Source organism: Moschus berezovskii, chromosome X (genome assembly GCF_049115385.1).
Source record: "Moschus berezovskii isolate FMDL1 chromosome X, NW_MosBer_1.0, whole genome shotgun sequence".
Classification (NCBI taxonomy): domain Eukaryota; kingdom Metazoa; phylum Chordata; class Mammalia; order Artiodactyla; family Moschidae; genus Moschus; species Moschus berezovskii.
In genome coordinates, this window is record NC_142488.1 from 28,445,492 (window position 1) to 28,468,204 (window position 22,713).

The 22,713-nt window shown below is 37.6% G+C and overlaps 1 protein-coding gene across 5 annotated transcripts in view; it reads left to right on the plus strand.

The window, feature by feature from the left end:
- Positions 1 to 22,713, plus strand: part of GK (glycerol kinase) — an 82,112-nt gene that overhangs the window by 53,197 nt on the left and 6,202 nt on the right. For all 5 annotated transcript variants that reach the window (XM_055437733.2, XM_055437736.2, XM_088834048.1 and 2 more), the window contains 8 exons: positions 209 to 251; positions 947 to 1,027; positions 16,202 to 16,280; positions 17,367 to 17,463; positions 18,258 to 18,342; positions 19,198 to 19,318; positions 19,428 to 19,571; positions 21,583 to 21,663. In XM_055437733.2, the coding sequence (XP_055293708.1) occupies positions 209 to 251; positions 947 to 1,027; positions 16,202 to 16,280; positions 17,367 to 17,463; positions 18,258 to 18,342; positions 19,198 to 19,318; positions 19,428 to 19,571; positions 21,583 to 21,663 (731 nt within the window). The remainder of the gene's footprint in view (positions 1 to 208; positions 252 to 946; positions 1,028 to 16,201; positions 16,281 to 17,366; positions 17,464 to 18,257; positions 18,343 to 19,197; positions 19,319 to 19,427; positions 19,572 to 21,582; positions 21,664 to 22,713) is intronic.

Consider the following 22,713-nt stretch of genomic DNA (forward strand, 5'->3'; position numbering starts at 1 on the left):
AAAAAATAAAAAAATAATTAAAGTACTTAAAAATAAATAAATAAAACATTATTCCAAGAGTGTATGTGATATTTGTTAACTTTTGAATCTTTTCTAAAAATTTAATTTCTTTTATTGTTCTATGTTAAATGTCAATGTTGTATTATTAACATTTCAGCATTTACTTTTAATAAAATTGTCCTACTGTTCATTCTTCCCCTAACTGTAGGTATGGAACAGGCTGCTTCTTACTATGTAATACAGGCCGTAAGGTTGGTGTTTTTCAAATTAAGATTCATGGAAGTCTTCTTTAACTTCATATAAATAATACTTCAACATAATTTGCTATTAAGTAACTTTTGAGTCAGCAGCTTTAAAAAATTTTTTTATTAGGATTTAATTTAGAGCTCAATAAAAATGATGAGTATCACTACATTTGAAGCATTCTTGTAAGAACCATTTTAGGTTCTTTGACTTTTATATGTGTATTTTTAATTGTGTTAGTAGAATATCTCACTAGGAGCTTGTCAGATTCTTAATTCAAGTACAGTTTCCAACAAAGGATAAACTTTTTGTACTATTTGAGTGTATTGTTCTTTTTAAAGTAATTTTTATTGGATTTGATAGTTGATTTATAATGTTGTGGTACTTTCAGGTGTACAGCAAAGAATGTCCACTTTTTTAAGATTCTTTTCCCATGTAGGTCATTACAGAGTGTTGAGTAGAGTTTCCTGTGCTATTAGTTATCATTATTAGTTATCTGTTTTATATATAGTAGTATATGTATCTCTATCCCAGTTTCCCAAGTGTATTGTTCTTAATACTGGTAATTTTGATTTTTAAGATATATTTTCTAAATTGTCATGTTTATTGAATTATGTTATAACTAGATCATTTTTGCCTTAAAAATCTTCTTATGCTGTCTTTTTATTTTCCAGGCTATAAACTCTTTTTCTCTTTCCTACAGTGTGTATTTTCTGAACATGGCCTTCTGACCACAGTGGCTTACAAACTCGGCAGAGATAAACCCGTATATTATGCATTAGAAGTAAGTACATTTCAGTCAGTTTAGATAATATGACAGACATTCAAAGCTAATGAAAATCACAGTGTTTTCTGTAAGAATAAGAAGCAACTTCTCATTCGCTATAGTTTTATCATGACATTGCAACAATTCAGTCACAAAAAAGCTCCATTTCCAATTCTAGTTCTCGTTATTTCTAGTTACCTTCTAGAAATAGTGTTGAGCTTCTCAAAGTCATCCATGAGGGATGGAGTGAACTTCTTCTAAACTCTGGTTAATGTAATTGTGACCTCTTCACATGAATTACAAATGTTTTCATGGCATCTAGAATGGTGAATCCTTTCTAGTAGGTTTTCATTATAGTTTGCCCAGGATAGATTCCTCAGAGAAATCACTGTCTATGGCAACTGTAGCCGTACAAGTTGTCTTTCTTAAAACAGTGAGAGTTGAAAATTACTCCTTGATTCATGGGCTGCACAATGTATGCTGCATTGTTGTTGTTGTAAACAACAACACTCAGTCGTGTATAGCTCTTCACAACCCCGTGGACTGTAGCCCACCAGACTCCTCTGTCCATGGGATTCTCCAGGCAAGAATACTGGAGTGGGTTGCCATTTCCTTCTCCAGGGGATCTTCCCAACCCAGGGATCGAACACACGTCTCTTGCATTGGCAGGCAGATTCTTTATCCGTGAGCCATCAGGGAAGCCCATATGTTGCATTAGTAAGCAGGAAAACAACATGAATCTCATTGTAGGTCTCCAATCAGAGCTCTTGTGTGACCAGGGACGTTGTCAGTTCCCTTCATATTTTGAAGGGAATCCTCTTATGAGCATTATGTTTCCACAGTGGGTTTAAAATATTCAGCACTTCATATTGTGAACAGCTGTGCTGTCATCTAAGCTTTCTTGTTTCATTTATAGAGCACAGGCAGAGTAGATTTACTGTAATTCTTAAGGACCTTAGGATTTTCAGAGTGGTAAATGAACATTGGCTTCAACTTAAGGTCACCAGCTACATTAGCCCCTAACAAGAGAGACAGCTTGTCCTCTGAAGCTTTGAAGTTAGACATTGACTTCTCTCTAGCTGTGAAAGTCTCAGATGTTTTTCCTTCCAATATAAGGCTATATTTCATCTACATTGAAAATGTGTTGTTTAGTAGCCACCTTCATTAATGGCCTTAGCTAGATCTTCTGGATAACTTGCTGTGGCTTCTATATCACCACTTGCTGCTTCACCTTGCACTTTTATGTTACAGAGACAATTTCTTTCCTTAAACTACGTGAACCAACCTCTGCTAGCTCCAAACTTTTTTTCTGAAGCTTCCTCACTTCTTCCAGCCTTCATAGAATTAAAGAAAGTTAGGGCCTTGCTCTGGCTTAAGGAAACGTTGTGGTTCATTTGATCTTCTGTCCAGATCACTCAGACTTGCTCCATATCAGCAGTAAAGTTTCACTTCTTTTTCATTTGTGTGCTCACTGGAATAGCACTTTTAATTTACGTCAAGTTTTCCTTTGCATTCACAACTTGGCTAACCATTTGGTGCCAGAGTCCTAGTTTTCAGCCAAACTCAGCTTTAGATATCATTTCCTCACTAGTTTAATTATTTCTATTGAGTTTTTGGTTTAAAGTGAGACATGGGACTCTTCCTTTCACTTGAGCATTTAGAGGTCATTGTAGGGTTATTAATTCACCTAATTTCAATATTGTTCCATCTTGGGGAATAGGAGGTCTGAGGAGAAGTAGAGAAATGGGGAATGGCCAGTCGGTGGAGCTGTCAGAACATACACATTTATCGTTAAGTTTGCCGTCTTATATAGGAACAATTTGTGGCACCCCAGAACAATTACAGTAGTAACACCAAAAATCACTAATCACAGATCACCTTAACAAATATAATAATAAAATTTGAAATATTGCTAGAATTACCAAAATGTGACACAGAGATACAAAGTGAGCAAATGTTAGAAAAATGGTACCAGTAGACTTGCTCTGTGCAGGGTTGCCACAAACCTTCAATTTGGGGGAGGGAAAAAAAAAACAAACCTAGTATCTGGGAAGCACAGTAAAATGAAGTATTCCTGGGACTTCCCTGGTTGTCCAGTGGTTAAGACTCCATGCGCCAATGCTGGGAGCCCAGGTTTAATCTCTGGTCAGGGAACTAGATCCCACATGCTGCAGCTGAGACCCTGTGCAGCCAAATAAATAAATGTTTAAAAAATAATAAATGAAATATGCCCACTGTGGGATTTGTGCCTTCATGACCATAGACACTGTTTCTGCTACTCTAGCCTGAGAGTTCATTAATTTAATCATCCCATCATATCATTGGCTCTAAGAGCATATATTAAAATATCTAGCTCTTTTTGAATGAATTATCAAGCCACATCTATGCCATTTTGTATTAATATTTGCACAGACGATCTTTTGTTCATCTAAATTGAGGTCTTTGTTTCTTCCTGTTAAATTTCATGATAGTGACTTCAGCCAATTCTGACACAAGTCTGAATGCTTTTTCATTCTTCACTCTTACTCTTCCAGTTTTGTCTTATCTGGAGACTTAACACATTAGCTTCATGATTTTTTTTTAATTTATTTATTTTAATTGGAGGATAATGACTTTACAATACTGTGATGGGTTTTGCCGTACATCAGTATGAATCGGCCATATGTATACATGCGTCTCCTCCATCCTGAACCCACCTCCCTCCCCACTGTATCCCTCCGGGTTGTCACAGAACACCAGCATATATATTACCATATGATTCATGTGATTTTTTTTAGTTTCATAGAATTTTAAAGCTGAGGGAAGCAGTGGATTAGATGACAACAGGCTTCGCTACACCCTGCTATAACCTTGTTTCATGCGTGAAGAAGGCAAGTGAAACTGGAGTCATTTGGCCAAGGTTCAGTTCAGTTCAGTTCAGTTCAGTCGCTCAGTCGTGTCCGACTCTCCGCGACCCCATGAATCACAGCACGCCAGGCCTCCCTGTCCATCACCAACTCCCAGAGTACACTCAAACTCATGTCCACAGAGTCGGTGATGCCATCCAGCCATCTCATTCTCCATCGTCCCCTTCTCCTCCCACCCCCAACGTTTCCCAGCATCAGAGTCTTTTCCAGTGAGTCAACTCATCGCATGAGGTAGCCAAAGTATTGGAGTTTCAGCTTTAGCATCAGTCCCTCCAATGAACATCCAGGATTGATCTCCTTTAGAATGGACTGGTTGGATCTCCTTGCAGTATAAGGGACTCTCAAGACTCTTCTCCAACAGCACAGTTCAAAAGCATCGATTCTTCGGCGATCAGCCTTCTTCACAGTCCAACTCTCACATCCATACATGACCATGGGAAAAACCATTGCCTTGACTAGACGGACCTTGGTTGGCAGAGTAATGTCTCTGCTTTTCAATATACTATCAAGGTTGGTCAAGGTAGTTTGATGCAAATCCACATTATTGGACATCAGAGTCTAGATGCCTAGGCTGCCCCACTGGACCATCTCCTTCCTTATATATCTGAATATTCAGGGCTTCAGTCTCCCCAGTCCAGTGTTCTTCTCACTGCATCCCCCATATGTCACACCCTTCTTCTGCTAACCTAGCAACTCAGCCATAACATACACACACACTAGTTTGCTAACGACAGATAAAATTTCTTTTCCATGTTGTCTAATTATTTTCACAAAAATTTTTTTGTAAAAATTTTTTTTTTAAAAAATCAGAAAAGAATGCAGAGAATCAAGCTAGATTGGTATAACTTTTTCTCAGTGAATTCATGCAAATTCCACCTAGTCGCCCTGCTTCATTTTGGGGGAAAGTGCTTATGAAGCAGGTATTTAATACTCATTTCTGTAATTTGACAGATTTTGGCTAGGCTTTGCAATCTGAGGTGTCAAAAAGTAACTTTCTTTACTTTCAAAAGTACTCTCTTTGGGGAATTCCCTGGTGGTCCAGTGATTGGGACTCCATACTTTGACTGCCAGGGGCAGAGTTTCAGTCCCTGGTCAGAGAACAAAGATCCCACAAGCCACCTGGTGAGGCCAAAATAAATAAATAAATAAGTTTTTTTTTTTAATTTTATACATTTTTTTTTATTTTTTTTAATTCAAAATTTCTTTTTTAAAATTTATTTATTTTAATTGGAGGCTAATTACTTTACAATATTGTATTGGTTTTGCCATACATTAACATGAATCCACCCCGGGTGTACATGTGTTCCCCATCTTGAACCCCCCTCCCACCTCCCTCCCCATATCCTCCCTCTGGGTCATCCCAGTGCACCTGCCCTGAGCATCCTATCTCATGCATCGAACCTGGACTGGTGATTCATTTCACATATGATAATATACATGTTTCAATGCCATTCTCCCAAATCACCCCATCCTTGCCCTCTCCCACAGAGTCCAAAAGACTGTTCTATACATCTGCGTCTCTTTTGCTGTCTCGCATACAGTTTTATCGTTACCATCTTTATAAATTCCATATATATATGTTAGTATACTGAATTGGTGTTTTTCTTTCTGGCTTACTTCACTCTGTATAATAGGCTCCAGTTTCATTCACTTCATTAGAACTGATTCATATGTATTCTTTTTAATGGCTGAGTAATACTCCATTGTGTATATGTACCAAAGCTTTCTTATCCATTCGTCTGCAGATGGACATTTAGGTTGCTTCCATGTCCTGGCTATTATAAACAGTGCTGCGATGAACATTGGAGTACATGTGTCTCTTTCAATTCTGGTTTCCTCGGTGTGTATGCCCAGGAGTGCGATTGCTGGATCATATGGCAGTTCTATTTCCAGTTTTTTAAGGAATCTCCACACTGTTCTCCATAGTGGCTGTACTAGTTTGCATTCCCACCAACAGTGTAAGAGGGTTCCCTTTTCTCCACACCCTCACCAACATTTATTGCATGTAGACTTTTGGATAGCAGTCATTCTTACTGGCGTGAAATGATATCTCATTGTGGTTTTGATTTGCATTTCTCTGATTATAAAATTTTTTAAATTTTCCCTCTTTGAAAATAGAAACTATGCCTACCCCTCTTAGTTTTTAGTCTTTTTTCATTATGCCTCTGCTGACTAGGAAGCAACATAAGACATTTCTAATTGTTGTTTGGGGGTTTTTTGGTAGTACTTTCAAAATAATAATTATATGTTTTTCCAAGAGTGTTTATAATTGTTTAATATTTTTAATAATCATCCAACCATGATGAGGACCTTGAATGTTTTATACCTACCACCTCCACCAGCAGCCATGTTATGGAATTTAAAATTTTCATTTCCCCCTTTTCTTAAATGTACAGTAATTCATACTATTTTCAGTCAATCATAAATCATATTAATTAACATATTTATCAATTTCTGTGTCCAGTATCATTTCTTTGGTCCCAGACCTCTTATGTCCCCATTCACCACCCCCAGGTTTTTCTTGTTGAGGGACAACCTTTCAAAGTTCATAGAATCTGGGGTAGTAAGCCTATTCTTTATAGGTTTATCTTTATTATACCCTCTCTCTGGAGTAGATATAAAAATCTCAATTTTTGTGGCTACATCCCTTCTGGCCATTTTTTGCTGCCAATCAGACCTTGGCTGCCCTGATATAAAAGTTTTTAAACTTTATATCCTTATCATTGACATTCCATAGTTTTACTATGATATGCCTTAGTTTAGATTTATTTTTACTTATTCTGTTAGGTACTTGGATACAAGTCTGTCTTCAGTTCTGAAACATTCTCAGCAATTATTTCTTCAAATATTGCTTCTCTACCATTGCCTCCATCCTCTTCTGGAATTGCTATTGTCTGGATATTGGAGCTTTCCAACCCACCCTCCATGTCTCTTAACTGCCATTTTATATATTTTTAATCTCTTTGTTTCTCTGTGCTGTATCCCTGGTGAGTTTCTCAGTATCTACATTTCAAAATTTTCTCTTTAAAACAAACAAAACAAAAACATTTTAATTGTGAAATGTAAGACATGTAGAGAAAAATGCATAAACCATCAATGTACAGCTTAGCTCGTTATTATTAAAGAAGACCCCCTGGCAGTCCAGTGATTAAAACTCCACACTTTAACTGCAAGGGTCCTGGGTTCAATCCCTGGTCAGGGAACTAAGTTTTCACATGCTGTGCAGCCAGAAGAAAGAAATATTAAAGAGGAAGACCCGTGTAACCTCACCCGGGTCAAAAAACAGAGAACTGCCAGGAACCCACTATGTGCCACTCCCAATCACAGCCTCTTTCCTTTCCCCTAAGGTAACCACTGCCTTGACTTTTATTATGACCACTTTCTTATTTTCTTTATAGTTCTAGCACTTAAAAGTGCAACCCTGAACACCAGAGTTAATTTTGCATGTTTTTAATAGTTTATATGTTAACAATACAAAAAAGTGACACTGAGTAATACAGTATGCAAACTTTGGTCTCTTTCACTCATCATTCTATTTGTGAGATTCACCACTATTGTTTCATTCTTTTTCATTACCATGTACAAATACCACCAGCAGTGTTTAAGAACAATAATTGACCTGTTTTCTCTTGTCTGTTCTATTGTTTATTCAACTACTACCTTTTTAATCTCACTCAGTACTTTCATTTCTAGAATCTTTAATTGGTTAGTTTTCACCTGATTTTGTTTTATTTCTCTTTTTCTTTTGGTTTGTAATTCATTTTATTTTCATGGAAATCATACCTTAATTTACCTCTTTGGCTTTGTTTGTTTTTTTCTTTTTTTGCTATGCTGCACGGCATGCAGGATCTTAGTTTCCCGACCAGGAATTGAACCTGTACCCCTGCAGTGGAAGCTCAGAGTCCTAACCTGGACCACCGGAGAAGTCTCCTAATTCACTCCTTTGAATATATTTAGCACATACTTATTTTAGACTTATTTGTCAGACTGGAATGAATTCTGTTCCAACTGTTAAATTTTGTTGACTGATGTCATTTCTTCCCCTTCCATACATTTTTACTAGAAGTGATGCTTCTAAGTTAGCATATGATGTGCAGTAATATCTAATTTACTAAAAAGTCTGTGTATTTTAATTTAATCAAACTTTAATAGAAGTATAATTAATTTACACTTAGTTTTAAGTGTACAACATAGTGATTCAGTGTTTTTATACATTACAAAATGATCCCCACAATAAGTCTAGTTAGCATCTGTCACCAGGCAAAATTATTATAATATATTGACTATATTCCCAGTGCTGTATATTATATCCCTGTGACTTGTTTATTTTTTAATTAATTTATTTATTGGCCACGCCACTTGTGGGATCTTAGGTTCTCAATCAGGGATTGAACCTATACCTGTAGCCCCTGCACTGGAAGCATGGACTCTTAACCACTGGATCACCAGGGAAGTCCCATGCCTTGTTTATTTTATGACTGGAAGCTTGTACCTCTTAATCTCCCTCATCTCTTTTACTCATCCTCCTACCCTCTTCCCCTCTGGCAACCAACATTTTGTTCTCTGTTTCTGTGAATCTATTTCTATTTTGTTTGTTCATTTGTTTTATTTTTTGGATTCCACATACAAGTGATACCATGCTATATTTTCTTTCTCTGACTTATTTCACTTACCAAGTACCCGCTGCTGTTACTGCTGCTGCTAAGTCGCTTCAGTCGTGTCCAACTCTGTGAGACCCCATAGACGGCAGCCCACCAGGCTCCCCCGTCCCTGGGATTCTCCAGGCAAGAGTAGTGGGTTACCATTTCCTTCTCCAGTGCATGAAAGTGAAAAGTGAAAGTGAAGTCGCTCAGTCGTGTCTGACTCTTAGTGACCCCATGGACTGCAGCCTACCAGGCTCCTCTGCCCATGGGATTTTCCAGGCAAGAGTACTGGAGTGGTTAGGTCCACTCATATTTTCACAAATCACAAGGTGCCACCCCTTTTATGGCTGAGTAATATTCCATTATATTTATTATAAAATTATCCATTTTATTCATCTATCAAGAGATATTCAGGTCGCTTTCATATCTTGGCTATTGTAAATAATGCTGCAATGAACATGGTGGTGCATATATCTTTTCTAACTAGTGTTTTTGTTTTCTTTGAAAAATTACTCAGAAGTGGACACCAGGGTTCAAGGGTTCCCTTTTCCCCATATCCTCCCCAACACTTGTTATTTCTTATTGATAATAGCCATTATGACAGGTGTGAGAAGATTGCATTGTGACTTTGATTTGCATTTCCCTGATGACTAGTGATGTTGAACACCTTTTCATGGGGCTATTTATTATCTATATGTCTTCTTTGGAAAAATGTCTATTTGGGTCCTCTGTCAATGTCTTAATCAGATAGTTTTTGGCATTGAGTTATATGAGTTCTTTGTATATTTTGTATACTAACTGCATTTGCAAATATTCTCTCCCATTCAGTGGGCTGCCTTTTCATTTTGTTGATAGCTTCCTTCACTGTGCAAAAGCTTTTTAGTTTATTTTTGCTTTTGTTTCCTTTGCATGAGGAGACAGTACAAAAAGAATATTGCTGAGGTCAAAGAGCATACAGCCTATGTTTTCTTCTAGAAGTTTTATACTTTCAGATCTTGCATTTAAATTTTAAATCTGTTTGGAGTTTATTTTCATATATGGTGTGAGAAAGTAGTCTGGTTTGATTCTTTTGCTTGTAGGTGTTCTGTTTTCTGAACACTATGTCTGATGTTTTAATACTGGATTTCTTTATGTATTTTGAAATTTTCCCTTCTGGTCTCGTTTTCCATTAAGCCAATAGCCTTAATCAGCAGGTAGACAACTGCTTGTTTTCCAGCACCCATACACAAGCAGGAGAGCACCACCGAGCCCCTGGCTTCAAACACTGACATGAAGCACTCTGAATTCTTTTCCTCTGCAGGAGTCAGTTCCAGTCCCTCCTGCTGCCTGACACATACAGAACAATGAATCAGAACCCATCATGCCTGTGGCCTCAAACCCTACTTGGCCGTGCATTTCTGTTTCTGTCCACATTGATGCTATTCTCTTCTTGAGTTAGCATGTGTTGTTTTGTTTTTCTCTTTTTATATTTTGCCTGTTATCCTCTGTTAGGGACACAGGTGATTTTTTTAAAGTGCAAATTCAACCATCTCTGTTGATAGGGATTTTATCACTAAGAATGTTAACATCTCTGGGTCCCTATTTCGTTGTTAGTAAAAAGGAAGTGGGACACATGATCCTTCAGTTGTTTTGAGACTTTAAACTCATATTAAACTGCTTAAATTTGTCCTACTGTTGCTAGTTGAAAATTTTCCTTAGTGGTGGAAGATATTGAAACAAAACAGAGCAAGAATTACCAAAATAGAGTGAGTAGTTCTGCCTTCCCTCTGCCATCTGTGTGCCATCTTTCCCAAGCTGTGCTTCTCCCTTCCTTGTTCATCTTCTTTTTCTAAATGTTATTTCCCAAAACAAAATTCTTTTGGGGAGCTTTGATCTGATTATGAACTTGAGCATACTATGGGTTTGAGACTTCCATGTTCTGTATTCTGTCACTAGGATATAAGTTCCCTGCGGTCAGAAGACTTACCTGTCTTGTTCACCACTCTATCCCAGAGTCTGGCATATAGTAGACACTCAGTAGATATTGTTTATATACCAAATCCTATGCCATTTTTGCCTATTTAAACATGAGCTCCAAAGAGAATTCCTTATAACACCTCCATTGTTTTTTTTTAATTTATTTATTCTTTCTTTGAAGGATAATTGCTTTATAGAATTTTGTTGTTTTCTGTCAAACCTCAACATTAATCAGCCATGTATGTACATATGTCACCTCCGTCTTGAATCTCCCTCCCATCTCCTTCCCCTTTCCACCCCTCTAGGTTGACACAGAGCCCCTGTTTGAGTTCCGTGAGACATACAGAAAATTCCCATTGGCTATCTCTTTTACATATGGTAATATGTTTCCATGTTACTCTCTCCATACATCTCACCCTCTCCTCCCCTCTCCCCATGTCCATAAGTCTGTTCTCTATGTCTGTTTCTCCATTACTGCCTTGCAAATAAATGCTTCAAGACCATCTTTCTAGATTCCATATATATGTGTTAGTATATGATATTTATCTTTCTCTTTTTGACTTACTTCATTCTGTATAATAGGCTCTAGGTTCATCCACCTCATTAGAACTGACTCAAATGTGTTCCTCTTCATGGCTGAGTAATATTCCATTGTGTATGTGTACCATAATGTCTTTATCCATTCATCTTTCAATGGATATCTAAGTTGCTTCCATGTTCTAGCTATTGTAAATAGTGCTGCAATGAACAATGGGGATACATGTGTCTTTTTCAGTTTTAGTTAACTCAGGACATATGCCTAGGAGTGAAATTGCTGGGTCATATGGTGGTTTTATTCCTAGTTTTTAAAGGAATCTCCATACCATCTTCCATAGGGGCTAACACCCCCCACCCATTGTTTTCTTTGAATGTCCTTTTTCTCATCTCTTTGATGTGATTTGTGATTTTAGTGTTAAATTTTTCTTTTTTGGAGTTTTCATCTCTCTTGAGCCAGATATTCATTTTAGGTATAAGCCTTATTTATTAGTTAACTGTTGCTGCATAACAATACTACCACTGATGCAAGTGGCTTAAAACCATATCCATTTATTATCTTACAGTTTTCATGGGTCAGGATTCCATGCAAAGTTTAGCTGGATCCTCTACTCAGGGTCTCACCGGGCTGCAGTCAAGATTGAGACTGAGATTGCACAAGGTGTAGACTGAGGTTGCAGTCTCATCTGAGACTCCATCTGTTTCTAGATTCACTCAGGTTATTGACCAAATTTAGTTCCTTGTGGTTGTAGGACTGGAGGTTTCAGTTTCTTATTAGCGGTCAGCAAGAGGCTGCCCTCAGCTCCTAGAGGCCACCTGCAGTTCCTTCCTATCCGAGGACTTAACACCAGCAAGCAGGGGGAGAGAGTCCAGAAAACAGGTGTGATAATCTTATGCAACGTAATCACATACATATTGCCACATACATCCTGTTACCTTTGACAGGTCCTATTGGTTAAAAGCAAGTCATAGATCCCACCTTACTTAAAGAGAAAGGATAATGGAAGAGCATAAATAGCAGGAGTTGAGGATCGTGGGGGCCTATAAACATTGTCTATGGACTTTTCTAATGTACTTTCTTAGAAAGTATACTTTCTAACAAATAAGTGCTTTTAATTTTAATTCTCTAACTTGTTACCAAAGTATTAATGATACAGATTACATTTCAAAAATGCTTCACCTCTCTGCTCCTGTTGTCTTCTCTTTGTAATTAAAAATGCTGTAGAGTTAGATTTGTGCATTTGTAATCATATATAAATTAAGTACAGTGTAAATTATAGTGTTGTGTATTACTGTAGCATACACAAAACTATGTTTCCTGTGCCTAATGGTTGATTTTGAGCAATTTAAGGATAACCTAAATTTTACATAATTTTTCTCCACATGTACTGATTTTAACCATAACTGCATTATAAGACATATCCTACATCCTGAAATAATCTACTTTATAATACTGTTCATGGCAGTAACATTCATCTCAAGGAACTTTTGAGGGAACGTATGTTTGCCTGCTATGACATTATATCAGAGCTACTTGATTATTTTTAATCTAGTTGTCACATAGCCCTTTCCTTAGCTTTTTACTTTCCAGGCTGTGTGTCTAGATTTGAGTAATTTATTTCTCTTGTCCAGTTATCACTGAACTTCTTTTTACCCCTCATTTCTATTATGTTTTTCTTTGTGCATGCTCAGTCACTCAGTCGTATCTGACTCTTTGCAATCCTATGAACCTTAGTCCGCTAGGCTCCTCTGTCCATTGGTTTTCCCAGGCAAGAATACTGGAGTGGGTTGCCATTTATTTCTCTAGGGGATCTTCCCAACCAAGGGATTGAACCCAGGTCTCCAGCATTTCAGGTGGATTCTTTACCGCTGAGCCACTGGGGAAGCCCTCTCATTTCTATTATGTTTTTGTTTTTCTTAGAAAACCTCAATTAGGCTTCTATGTAGCTTTCCCAGTGGATCGTGACTTAGAATAAGGGTTGATTCATATTTGTAGTTGATAAGCTGAAGTACTGAATCTTTATATGTATGATATAATTGACAGCAACTTATTTGATCACAAGTAGACAGTCACCTTCTATCTATCATTTTAGGTTTCCATTCCTGTACTCTTTTCCCTGCCCATCTTCAAAGCATTATACCACCTTCCAATTTATCTCCTGCCTTTGGATTCAGAAGACTACATCTTTTGTGAATTTGGAGGTTTCTCTTATTTTTATTAATTTGTAAAGAGCTATACCAAGTATTATATCATGATACCAAAATTATATACTTATTTCAGATAAGTGTTTTTCATATTAAACCTACTTCTTTGTTCAACAATAGAACACTCCTGTATACTCCTGATGACCAAATTTAAAATAATTTTCTTCTGGAAGCTTGACAGTGGCTTTAAATAATGTCCTCAATAATGTTCTTAATCAGTTATCTTTAATGAAAATCTCAATTTTCCTTTTATTACAACCACATTGCTTCCTCTCAAAAAAAAAATTATCTGAGCATGTAACATATTGCCCTCATCAGTGGAAAGGCGGTACACCAACATTTGATTTCCCTAAAATATGAAGTTCCACTAGCTGATAGCCATAAGACCACTCCACTAGACTTCCAGCTCAATGGCTTTTTAAAATTCGTTGTTTACTCACCTAAAACCATTGGAAACAGACACATTTCTTGGTTAGATGCCATGTAGGACCAGTGTCTTTTTGAGTGTATAAGGAGAAAGAACATCTATTTTTCCATGTAGATCTAGAACTGTGCTGTCCAGTATGGTAGCCACTAGCCACACCTGACTATTGAACACTTGAAATGTGGCTAGTCCAAATTGAAATGTGCTGTAAGTGGAAAATACATCCCTGATTTCAAAGACTTAGTGACTTTTATATATATATATATATATATATAAACATATCTCAATGTTTATATTGTTACATGTTGTGATGATAATATTTTTCATATAATGGGTTAAACAAAATATATTACAAGTAATATAACCTTTTTAACTATGGTAACTAAAAAAGTTAAATTATATCTGCAACTCACATTATATTTATGTTAACAGCACTAGTCTAGAGAATCTTATGTGTTTTCTAGTCTTTGGCAACTAATATCTCTGAATTGTTTGCTTCCAAAGGATGTTTCAGAGTTGAATTGTCTCCGAAAGCAAAAAATGTACTTAGTTCTCCTTAATGGTCCTACTCTGTACCAAAGTATATAATATATCAAAGTTAGGAAGTGTATTCTTTGAGGAGAGGCATTGGGTTAGGGTCCCTTTTCAAGTGTTTGCTAAATTGTCGTTGTCCTACTTTTAAAATCTGGTTCTATCTTCACAGAGATGTCAAATCAGTTCCTCAAATAATTTTTATAGCTGAAAATTCACTGTATAAAAAGAGCGACTGGTGTTTGCCAGCTTTTCAGTAGAATATAGTGACTTGTTCTCATAGCAGCTATGAATGGTAGAATGTATTAATAGCAACATGTTCAGTGTCTAGTTTGTTTACATCCTGAAAACTGATGGCAAGAAGGGATAACCATTTGCAATTCAGTTTACTGGGGATAGAGAGGCAAGCAACGTATAAAAAACTTCTGTTTCCTACACTTACTATATTACCTGATGTTTTGGTTCGGAGTGACTCTATGGAAGTAATTTACGTTAATAATCTGTATGGTAAAAAAACATGGAAGATGAACAAATGTGTATGGATGAAACATCAGAATGAAAATACCTTTTGTGGAACTCCTAAGGGTTTGTGCTAATACTTCTTTTGGCCCCAGAAGCTTTTTTTTTTATAAACAGCTTTATGGAGATGTCCTTCCCGTATCACACAATTCACTCTTTTAAAGTGTATGATTCAGTGGTTTTTAGTATGTTCACAGAGTTTTGCAGTCATCACCACAGTCCGAATTGAGAACATTTTTATTTCCCCAAAAACTAACTCCATCACCTCAACCCTAGGCAAGCACTAATCAACTCTTTGTGCCTATGGATTTGTGTATTGTGGACATTTCATATAAATTGAGTTATACAATATATGCTCTCTCATTTAGCATAATGTTTTCAACATTCACCCATGTTGTAGCAGAGTTTCATGTTTTTTTGTGGTCAAATAATTTTCCAGTGTGTAGGTATACTACATTTATCCATACATCAGTCAATGAAATTTGGCTGATATATTTCTTTAACACTTAAAGAACTAGTGAAACTAATATTTACATTCAGTAATAACTTTCCTGTATACTTCCTGTATTAAGCCTCCTTGTAATTTCTTTAGGTAACTATTATTATAGTCATTACCATTATATAGGCAAATAAATGGAGTCTTGGAAAACCCAACTAATTTACCTAAAATTACATATCTATTAAGAAATAGAATTCAGCCTTAAACCCGGTTCATCTGACTCCAAATTGTATGTTTTCTTCCTTATTGCCACAGCCATACATTCCCCCTCCAGTCCATCCCTTGGTGATATTGTTGTAAAGAATAATTATTTTTTAATTAATTTTTATTGGAGTATAATTGCTTTACAATGCTGTGTTAGTTTCTGCTGTATAGCACAATGAATCAGTTATACATATATCTGCTCTTTTAAAAATGTCCTTCTCATTTAGGTTACCACAGAGCATTGAGTAGAATTCCCTGTGCTATACAGTTAGGTCCTCGTTAGTTATCTAAGAATAATTACCTTGCAGTTAGCCTTCTTGGCTGACTTTTTTTGTGTGTGGTCGCTAGATTTAATATACTGTTTAATTTGGGAAATGGGCTTAAAAAACTTTCAGGGTAACATTTCCCAATAACTTTGTGGCTACGATGGGAATGTATTCTGGGTGATAATATACCATTGTCATTTAGCAGCAGAACAATTGTTCAAGAAACAAATTGCACAGCGCAGTGATGTCCATCTATGGGGACAGGTCCAAGGTCTACTGGAGGGCTCTCTTCTCTGCCTCATGAAAAATTTCTATGATGACTTAGATAAAACCATGTTTGTATTAAAAGACTTCATTTATGACATTTGTAGAAGTCCCAAAGTTGAAATTTTTGAATCATTTTATCCATCTGGTAGAATCAAACACAGAGAATATGCTCAATAAGAACTTTATATACTGATAACATATTTAATATATTCTCTCTCGGATTCCTTATTTCCCATAGGGTTCAGTAGCTATAGCCGGCGCTGTTATTCGCTGGCTAAGAGACAATCTTGGAATTATAAAAAGCTCCGAGGAAATTGGTGAGTATGTTCTAACAAAGGGCTGGAATCTAAATAATGAAAACTTTAAATATTTTACCCTTGCAGTCTGCTAATGCTTTGCCCTGTATTTGACATTAAACTATATGGATCCCTATTATGAGTTTGATTTATATATAAAAGACTCTTTGTGAAGATTTATAAAACCACAAATTGACATAATTAGTGGTGCTTATTCATAAACAGTCACAGTAGGGCATAAAAATTACCCACGTGTAAAATTGAACACGGAAGATTGCCAGAATCTGCAGTTAAATTTATCTGATGAGAAAGAGCTTTAACTCTTATTAGAGTGAGAATTAAAACTCCAGTACCTGTAATTTAAGTATTACTATGTCTATTTTCAAACAATAGGTAATTATTTTGAACTCCCTACCCATTCTCCTTCAGGTTTCATTTCACCTGAAGGTGAGACAATCAGGGACACATTTCTGATTAGGAATGCAGTGAAGGCCACTTCTTCATCTGCTAGCCAGCAACCTTCAAAATAGTGGAAATGGGAACTTCCCTGATGGTCCAGTAGTTAAGAATCCGCCTGCCAATGCAGGGGACACAGAATCAATCCTTGGTCCAGGAACTAAGATCCCACATGCCGTGGGGCATCTAAGCCTGTACACCACTCCTACTGAGGCCACATGCCCTAGAGTTTGTGCTCCGCAACAGGAGAAGCCAGTGCAATGAGAAACCTGTGCCCCATGTCTAGAGAGTAGCTCCCTCTCGTTGCAGCTAGAGAAAGCCTGTGCACAGCAACAAAGACCGAGCACATCCGAAAATAACTATTTTTTTTTTAAATAGTGGAAATGAGCTACAATACCTTAACAAAGCTAATCCAGTTCCTTTCATTCTTGGACTGGGTTATATTTTAGTGGTTGGTACTCAATGTGGAAAAATTTGGTTTTGCTGTTCCTCGTATTCTGCTACAATTGGCAACATTTTGCTGTACTGCATATTAAGAAACCAAAAGTCCTGTCCTAATTTTTTAAACATGTGTGCTTGTTGATGAAAAGAAGTAGTATATATTGGAATGATTTTTTGTGTTTTTGTTGTTGTTATTTGTTTTAATGTTAGAAAAACTTGCTAAAGAAGTAGGTACTTCTTATGGCTGCTATTTCGTCCCAGCATTTTCGGGGCTGTATGCACCTTATTGGGAGCCCAGTGCAAGAGGGTAAGAACTGAAAATAAGGTATGCTTTTGTCAGTCTTGATTTATTTACTATATTAGCTAAAAACTTATTGGTTAATAGTTTTATATTTTCCAATGATTTTGAAGTACGGAGGAAACTTTTATACTTGGGAAGTATAATTTTAGAACCTTTAAACTCCAAGAAGTTGGGACTTCCCTGGCTCTCCAGTGGATAGGACTCCACGCTTCCACTGCAGGAGGCATAGATTCGATCCCTGGTTGAGGAACTAAGATACTGTACTGCATGCCCCATGGCATGACATAAAGAAGAACTCCAGGGACTTCCCTGGTGGTTCAGTGGCTGGAACTCTGCCCTCCCTCCCAATTCAGGGCACCTGGGTTCTAGATCCCACCTGCCACAACTAAGACCTGGTTCAGCCAAATCAATCAATAAATATTAGAAAAAATTCCATGAAGTTATGTCATCTGATAATAAGCCCCGGCCATATTCCTATTCATGTTAGTATTATTATCTTTTATCTTCAAGGCACCTTCAAGTTATGTATCAAAAGGCCATCATCTAGAAGAATATTGATTTGGTTTTATATTATTGTCATCTATTCAGATAGATCATGAACTTTTTCATATGTGGATGCACGATTGTAGACTATAAGGATTTTGCCAGCTACTTAATGTTTGTGTCCAGTTTTGGCTTTTTAATGTCTTTTTCCCGCACACTTCTATGTACCAAATTCAACCTTTCCATATTTAGAAGATTCCCGATTAATGACTCATTTATTCTGCTCTAATCTTAAAAATCTTTGTGTGTATTTTTAGGATCATCTGTGGGCTCACTCAGTTCACCAACAAATGCCATATTGCTTTTGCTGCATTAGAAGCTGTTTGTTTCCAAACTCGAGAGGTAATCAGTATGGGCCTTTTTCCTGTACTTAATCCACCTTTATTATTCCTATACAAATTATATATATATATATATATGCCAGAAATTTATGAAAATTTAATAAACTTGTTCTTGTTCAGTCACTAAATCGTGTCTGACTCTTTGTGACCCCATGGTCTGCAACATGCCAGTCTTCCCTGTCCTTCACCATCTCCAGAGTTTGCTCAAACTTATGTCCATTGAGTCAGTGATACCATCCAACCATCTCATCCTCTGCTGCCCCCTTCTGCTCTTGCCCTCAATCTTCCCAGCATAATCAGAAATTAAGCCTGGGGACTTCCCTAGCAGTCCAGTGATTAAGACTTCATGCTTCCACTGCAGGGGGCACGGATTCCATCCCAGGTCAGGGAACTAAGATCCCATGGGCTGCACAGTAAGGCCAAAAGAAAATTTTTTAAAAAAATTAAGCCTGCCTAAACAGTAATGTAATAAATGCAAGTTTGTTTTCTTTTTCCAGCTGTCATTACTCTCTAAGTTCCTGTTAGCTGCTGGGCACTGGGCACTTTACAGTTGAGGGGATGCTGAGCAACACATATTAGGCAAAGTATTTGAATAGTAGCACAAACATAGACACCACGGCAGGAAATCAGGGCACAAAATAGAGTTGTCTGGCTTGCCTGGATATAGAGGTGAGTGCAGAGGAGTGGTAAGAAAAAAGGTTGGTGGTAACCAGATCAGGGAAGACCTAGAAGAAATCTCTTTTTTCCTTCTGTAGGCTTTGGGGAGCTTTTGCATGTTTTTAAGTAGAAGATGACTATTTTCTGAGATATTACTGTGTGGTACTTTGATGATGTTCATTGCATTGGTTTTTTTCAGATTTTGGACGCCATGAACCGTGACTGTGGAATTCCACTCAGCCATTTGCAGGTAGACGGTGGAATGACCAACAACAAAATCCTTATGCAGTTACAAGCAGACATTCTGTATATTCCAGTAGGTCAGTAAGCCCTCATTCCTTCAAACCCCAATAGTCATGTTTTTTTGGAAGAACTGATTTTTTAGGCATATGTAACTGCTAAGATAGTGATGTTGTTCACTCTCCTCAGTGAAGCCATCCATGCCCGAAACAACTGCCCTGGGAGCCGCCATGGCTGCAGGGGCTGCAGAAGGGGTTGGGGTCTGGAGTCTGGAGCCTGAGGACTTGTCGGCTGTCACAATGGAGCGATTTGAACCTCAGATCAATGCTGAGGGTACTTTTATTTATTTTTTTATTGAAGTAGAGTTGATTTCTAATACAATGTTGTGTTGGTTCCAGCAGTACAGCAAAGTGATTCAGTTATATACACTATGTTTTTCAGATTCTTTTCCCTTATAGGTTATTACATAATATTGAGTATAGTTCCCTGTGCTCTACAGTTATCTTTTTCAGTGAGGGTACTCGTAAAGACTGAAGATTGGTGTACTGTGAAAAGGGAGAGAAAGTTTGGTGGTTTAGTCACAAATCAAGAAATGAAATAAGATTGCAAATGCGAAGGTAATTTCATATTCAGCTGCTAAACGTATTTGGCTTCATATTTGAATGAATGTGAATAAGAGAAATAGTTCCCTATTTAAAAAAAAACAAACTTCTATAATCACTTTTTTTTACCATTCACTTCTACTGTTTATAGTCTCTTCATGTACGAGGATAACACTGCCACATTATCAGTTTTATTAATAGCCTGTTAGTGTAACCTTTTCTGACAGTGACAAGGGAGATATATAGACCACCGACCCATCATGTCTGCATTGGGTCATCTTCAGTGCCAATGACCAGTTTTAGGACAGTATTAACTGTACTAAGGACCATTCCGGTAACTTTTAAGCACAGCAGGGCTAGGCTGACAAAAGCAGCAACAATTTAAATCAATGAGCATTAAATATTTGACTCACTTTTGTAACAAACAAAACTAAGCCACAAGCCAGACCAATAGACTGCAGCCCACCAGGCTCCTCTGTCCATGAACTTGTCCAGGCAAGAATACTGGAGTGGGTTGTCAGTTCCTCCTCCAGGGGATCTTCCCAACCCTGGGATCAATCCATGTCTCTTGCATCTCTTGCATTGGCAGGCAGATTCTTTACCACTGTGCCACCTGGGAAGCCCCAATACCTGTAATTAAGTTTGTGTACAAAAGTCAGGTTTTATATATTCAAATTGGTTTTAAACCTTTTTAAAAATCTGTGTATAAAATGGCATCATAGTGGATTTTGTGGTGGTTCAGATGGTAAAGAATCTGCCTGCAATGTGGGACTTCTGGGTTTGATCCCTGGGTTGGGAAGATCCCCTGGAGAAGGGAACAGCTAACCACTCCAGTATTCTCGCCTGGAGAGTTCCATGGACAGAGGAGCCTGGCAGGCTACAGTGCATGGGTTCACAAAGAGTTGGACACGACTGAGTGACTTTCACATTCCAAGGTCCTCTGCCCTCCCCCAAAGAGAAAGCAGATCAAATAGGATTCCCCTTTCTAATTCATCACCACCTGCTTATGAATGACCTGGTCTTAGCATATAGCCTGTCTCCGCATCTCCCTTCATTTTGCAGACCAGGCTGAATTTCCCTCCAACTTCCACACAAGCTTCTCTCTGCAGTCACTGGTGGTCTTTGGCAACCATAAAGCTCCATGTCAGTTAAATACAGTGTAACAAGCATCAGTTTAATAAGTGAAACAATTTGTCAAGAATGATGAGTGAATATAAGTATAGTACTTAGAACATCTTAGTAAACTGTCTTTCTTTTTTAAAAAACTTTTTATTTTGTATTGGAGTATAGTAACTAACAGTTGTTATTGATAGTTTCAGGTGTACAGCAAAGTGACTCAGCCATACATGTGAAAGTGAAAGTCACTCAGTTGTGTCCCACTCTTTGCGACCACATGGACTATACAGTCCATGGAATTCTCCAGGCCAGAATACTGGAGTGGGTAGCCGTTCCCTTCTCCAGGGGGTCTTCCCAATCCAGGGATTGAACCCAGATCTCCCATGTTGCATGTGGATTCTTTCCCGTCTGAGCCACCAGGGAAGTCCAAGAATACTGGAGTGGGTAACCTATCCCTTCTTCAGTGGATTTTCCCAGTCCAGAAATCGAACTGGGGTCTCCTGGCAGATGATTCCATACGTATACATGTATCCATACTCCCCCAGACTCCCTTCCCATCCAGTCTGCCACATAACATTGAGTAAACTGCCTTTCTTATATATGGTTTTCCTACCTTCTATTTCTAGAAAGTGAAATTCGTTATTCTACATGGAAGAAAGCTGTGATGAAATCAATGGGTTGGGTTACAACTCAGTCTTCAGAAAGTGGTAAAAATGTTTTTATTGTTACTGCCACTTTGTCCTAGTATGTTAAATAGCTTCTTTAAGTATCTGTTTATACTTAGCAAGGCTGCTCTGAAGAATAGTATTATCATATGCTCATAGTTTCTAACATTTTTAAAACAGTTTAAAGTTCTAAACATAAAATGTAAATTATCAGATTGATATATGTGCTTAACTCTGTCCTGCCATACCTTTCCTTATTAGTTTATTCCTGGTACTTCGACTGATAACTTAGTTTTCTAAAAGTAAAAGTATTTCTAGTTTCTTCCTAATGAAAAAAAAAAATCAACTAAACTTTTTTTTTCCTCTTCATGACTGACTTTGCCTTTTTGGGGGGCTGTCTTCATGACCTGAACCAACCAAAACCTATATTGATTTCAGAATACATTTCACTACTTCCTAGACTGCTCCCAAGCCCTTAGTGAGTGTATGTTGTAAGAATTCATTGAAATCAGAGGAAGAAAAGTACCAAATATAGTAAGTTAGAAATGTCGTAATTGGGAAATGCTCTTGGCAGAAATTAGAGGACTTTTGTTTTTAACCACTTAGGTGGGAAGGTATCTACCATAAATAAACTATTTAGTTGTAAACATCTCTGAGCTGCCTTTAATATTGAAACAGCCTTTCAGTTCAGTTCGGTTCAGTTCAGTTCAGTCACTCAATTGTGTCCGACTCTCTGCGACCCCATGAATCACAGCACGCCAGGCCTCCCTGTCCATCACCAACTCCCGGAGCTCACTCAAACTCATGTCCATCGAGTCGGTGATGCCATCCAGCCATCTCATTCTCCGTCGTCCCCGTCTCCTCCTACCCCCAATCCCTCGCATCAGACTCTTTCTCCAGTGAGTCAACTCGTCGCATGAGGTGGCCAAAGTATTGGAGTTTCAGCTTTAGCATCAGTCCTTCCTATGAACACCCAGGATTGATCTCCAACCAGCCTTTAACATACCTTTAATATGGCATGATATTGTAATCCTTTGCTAAATACAAGATTTGGAATTTAATGAATGAAACAATGGCCAATAATATTTTGAA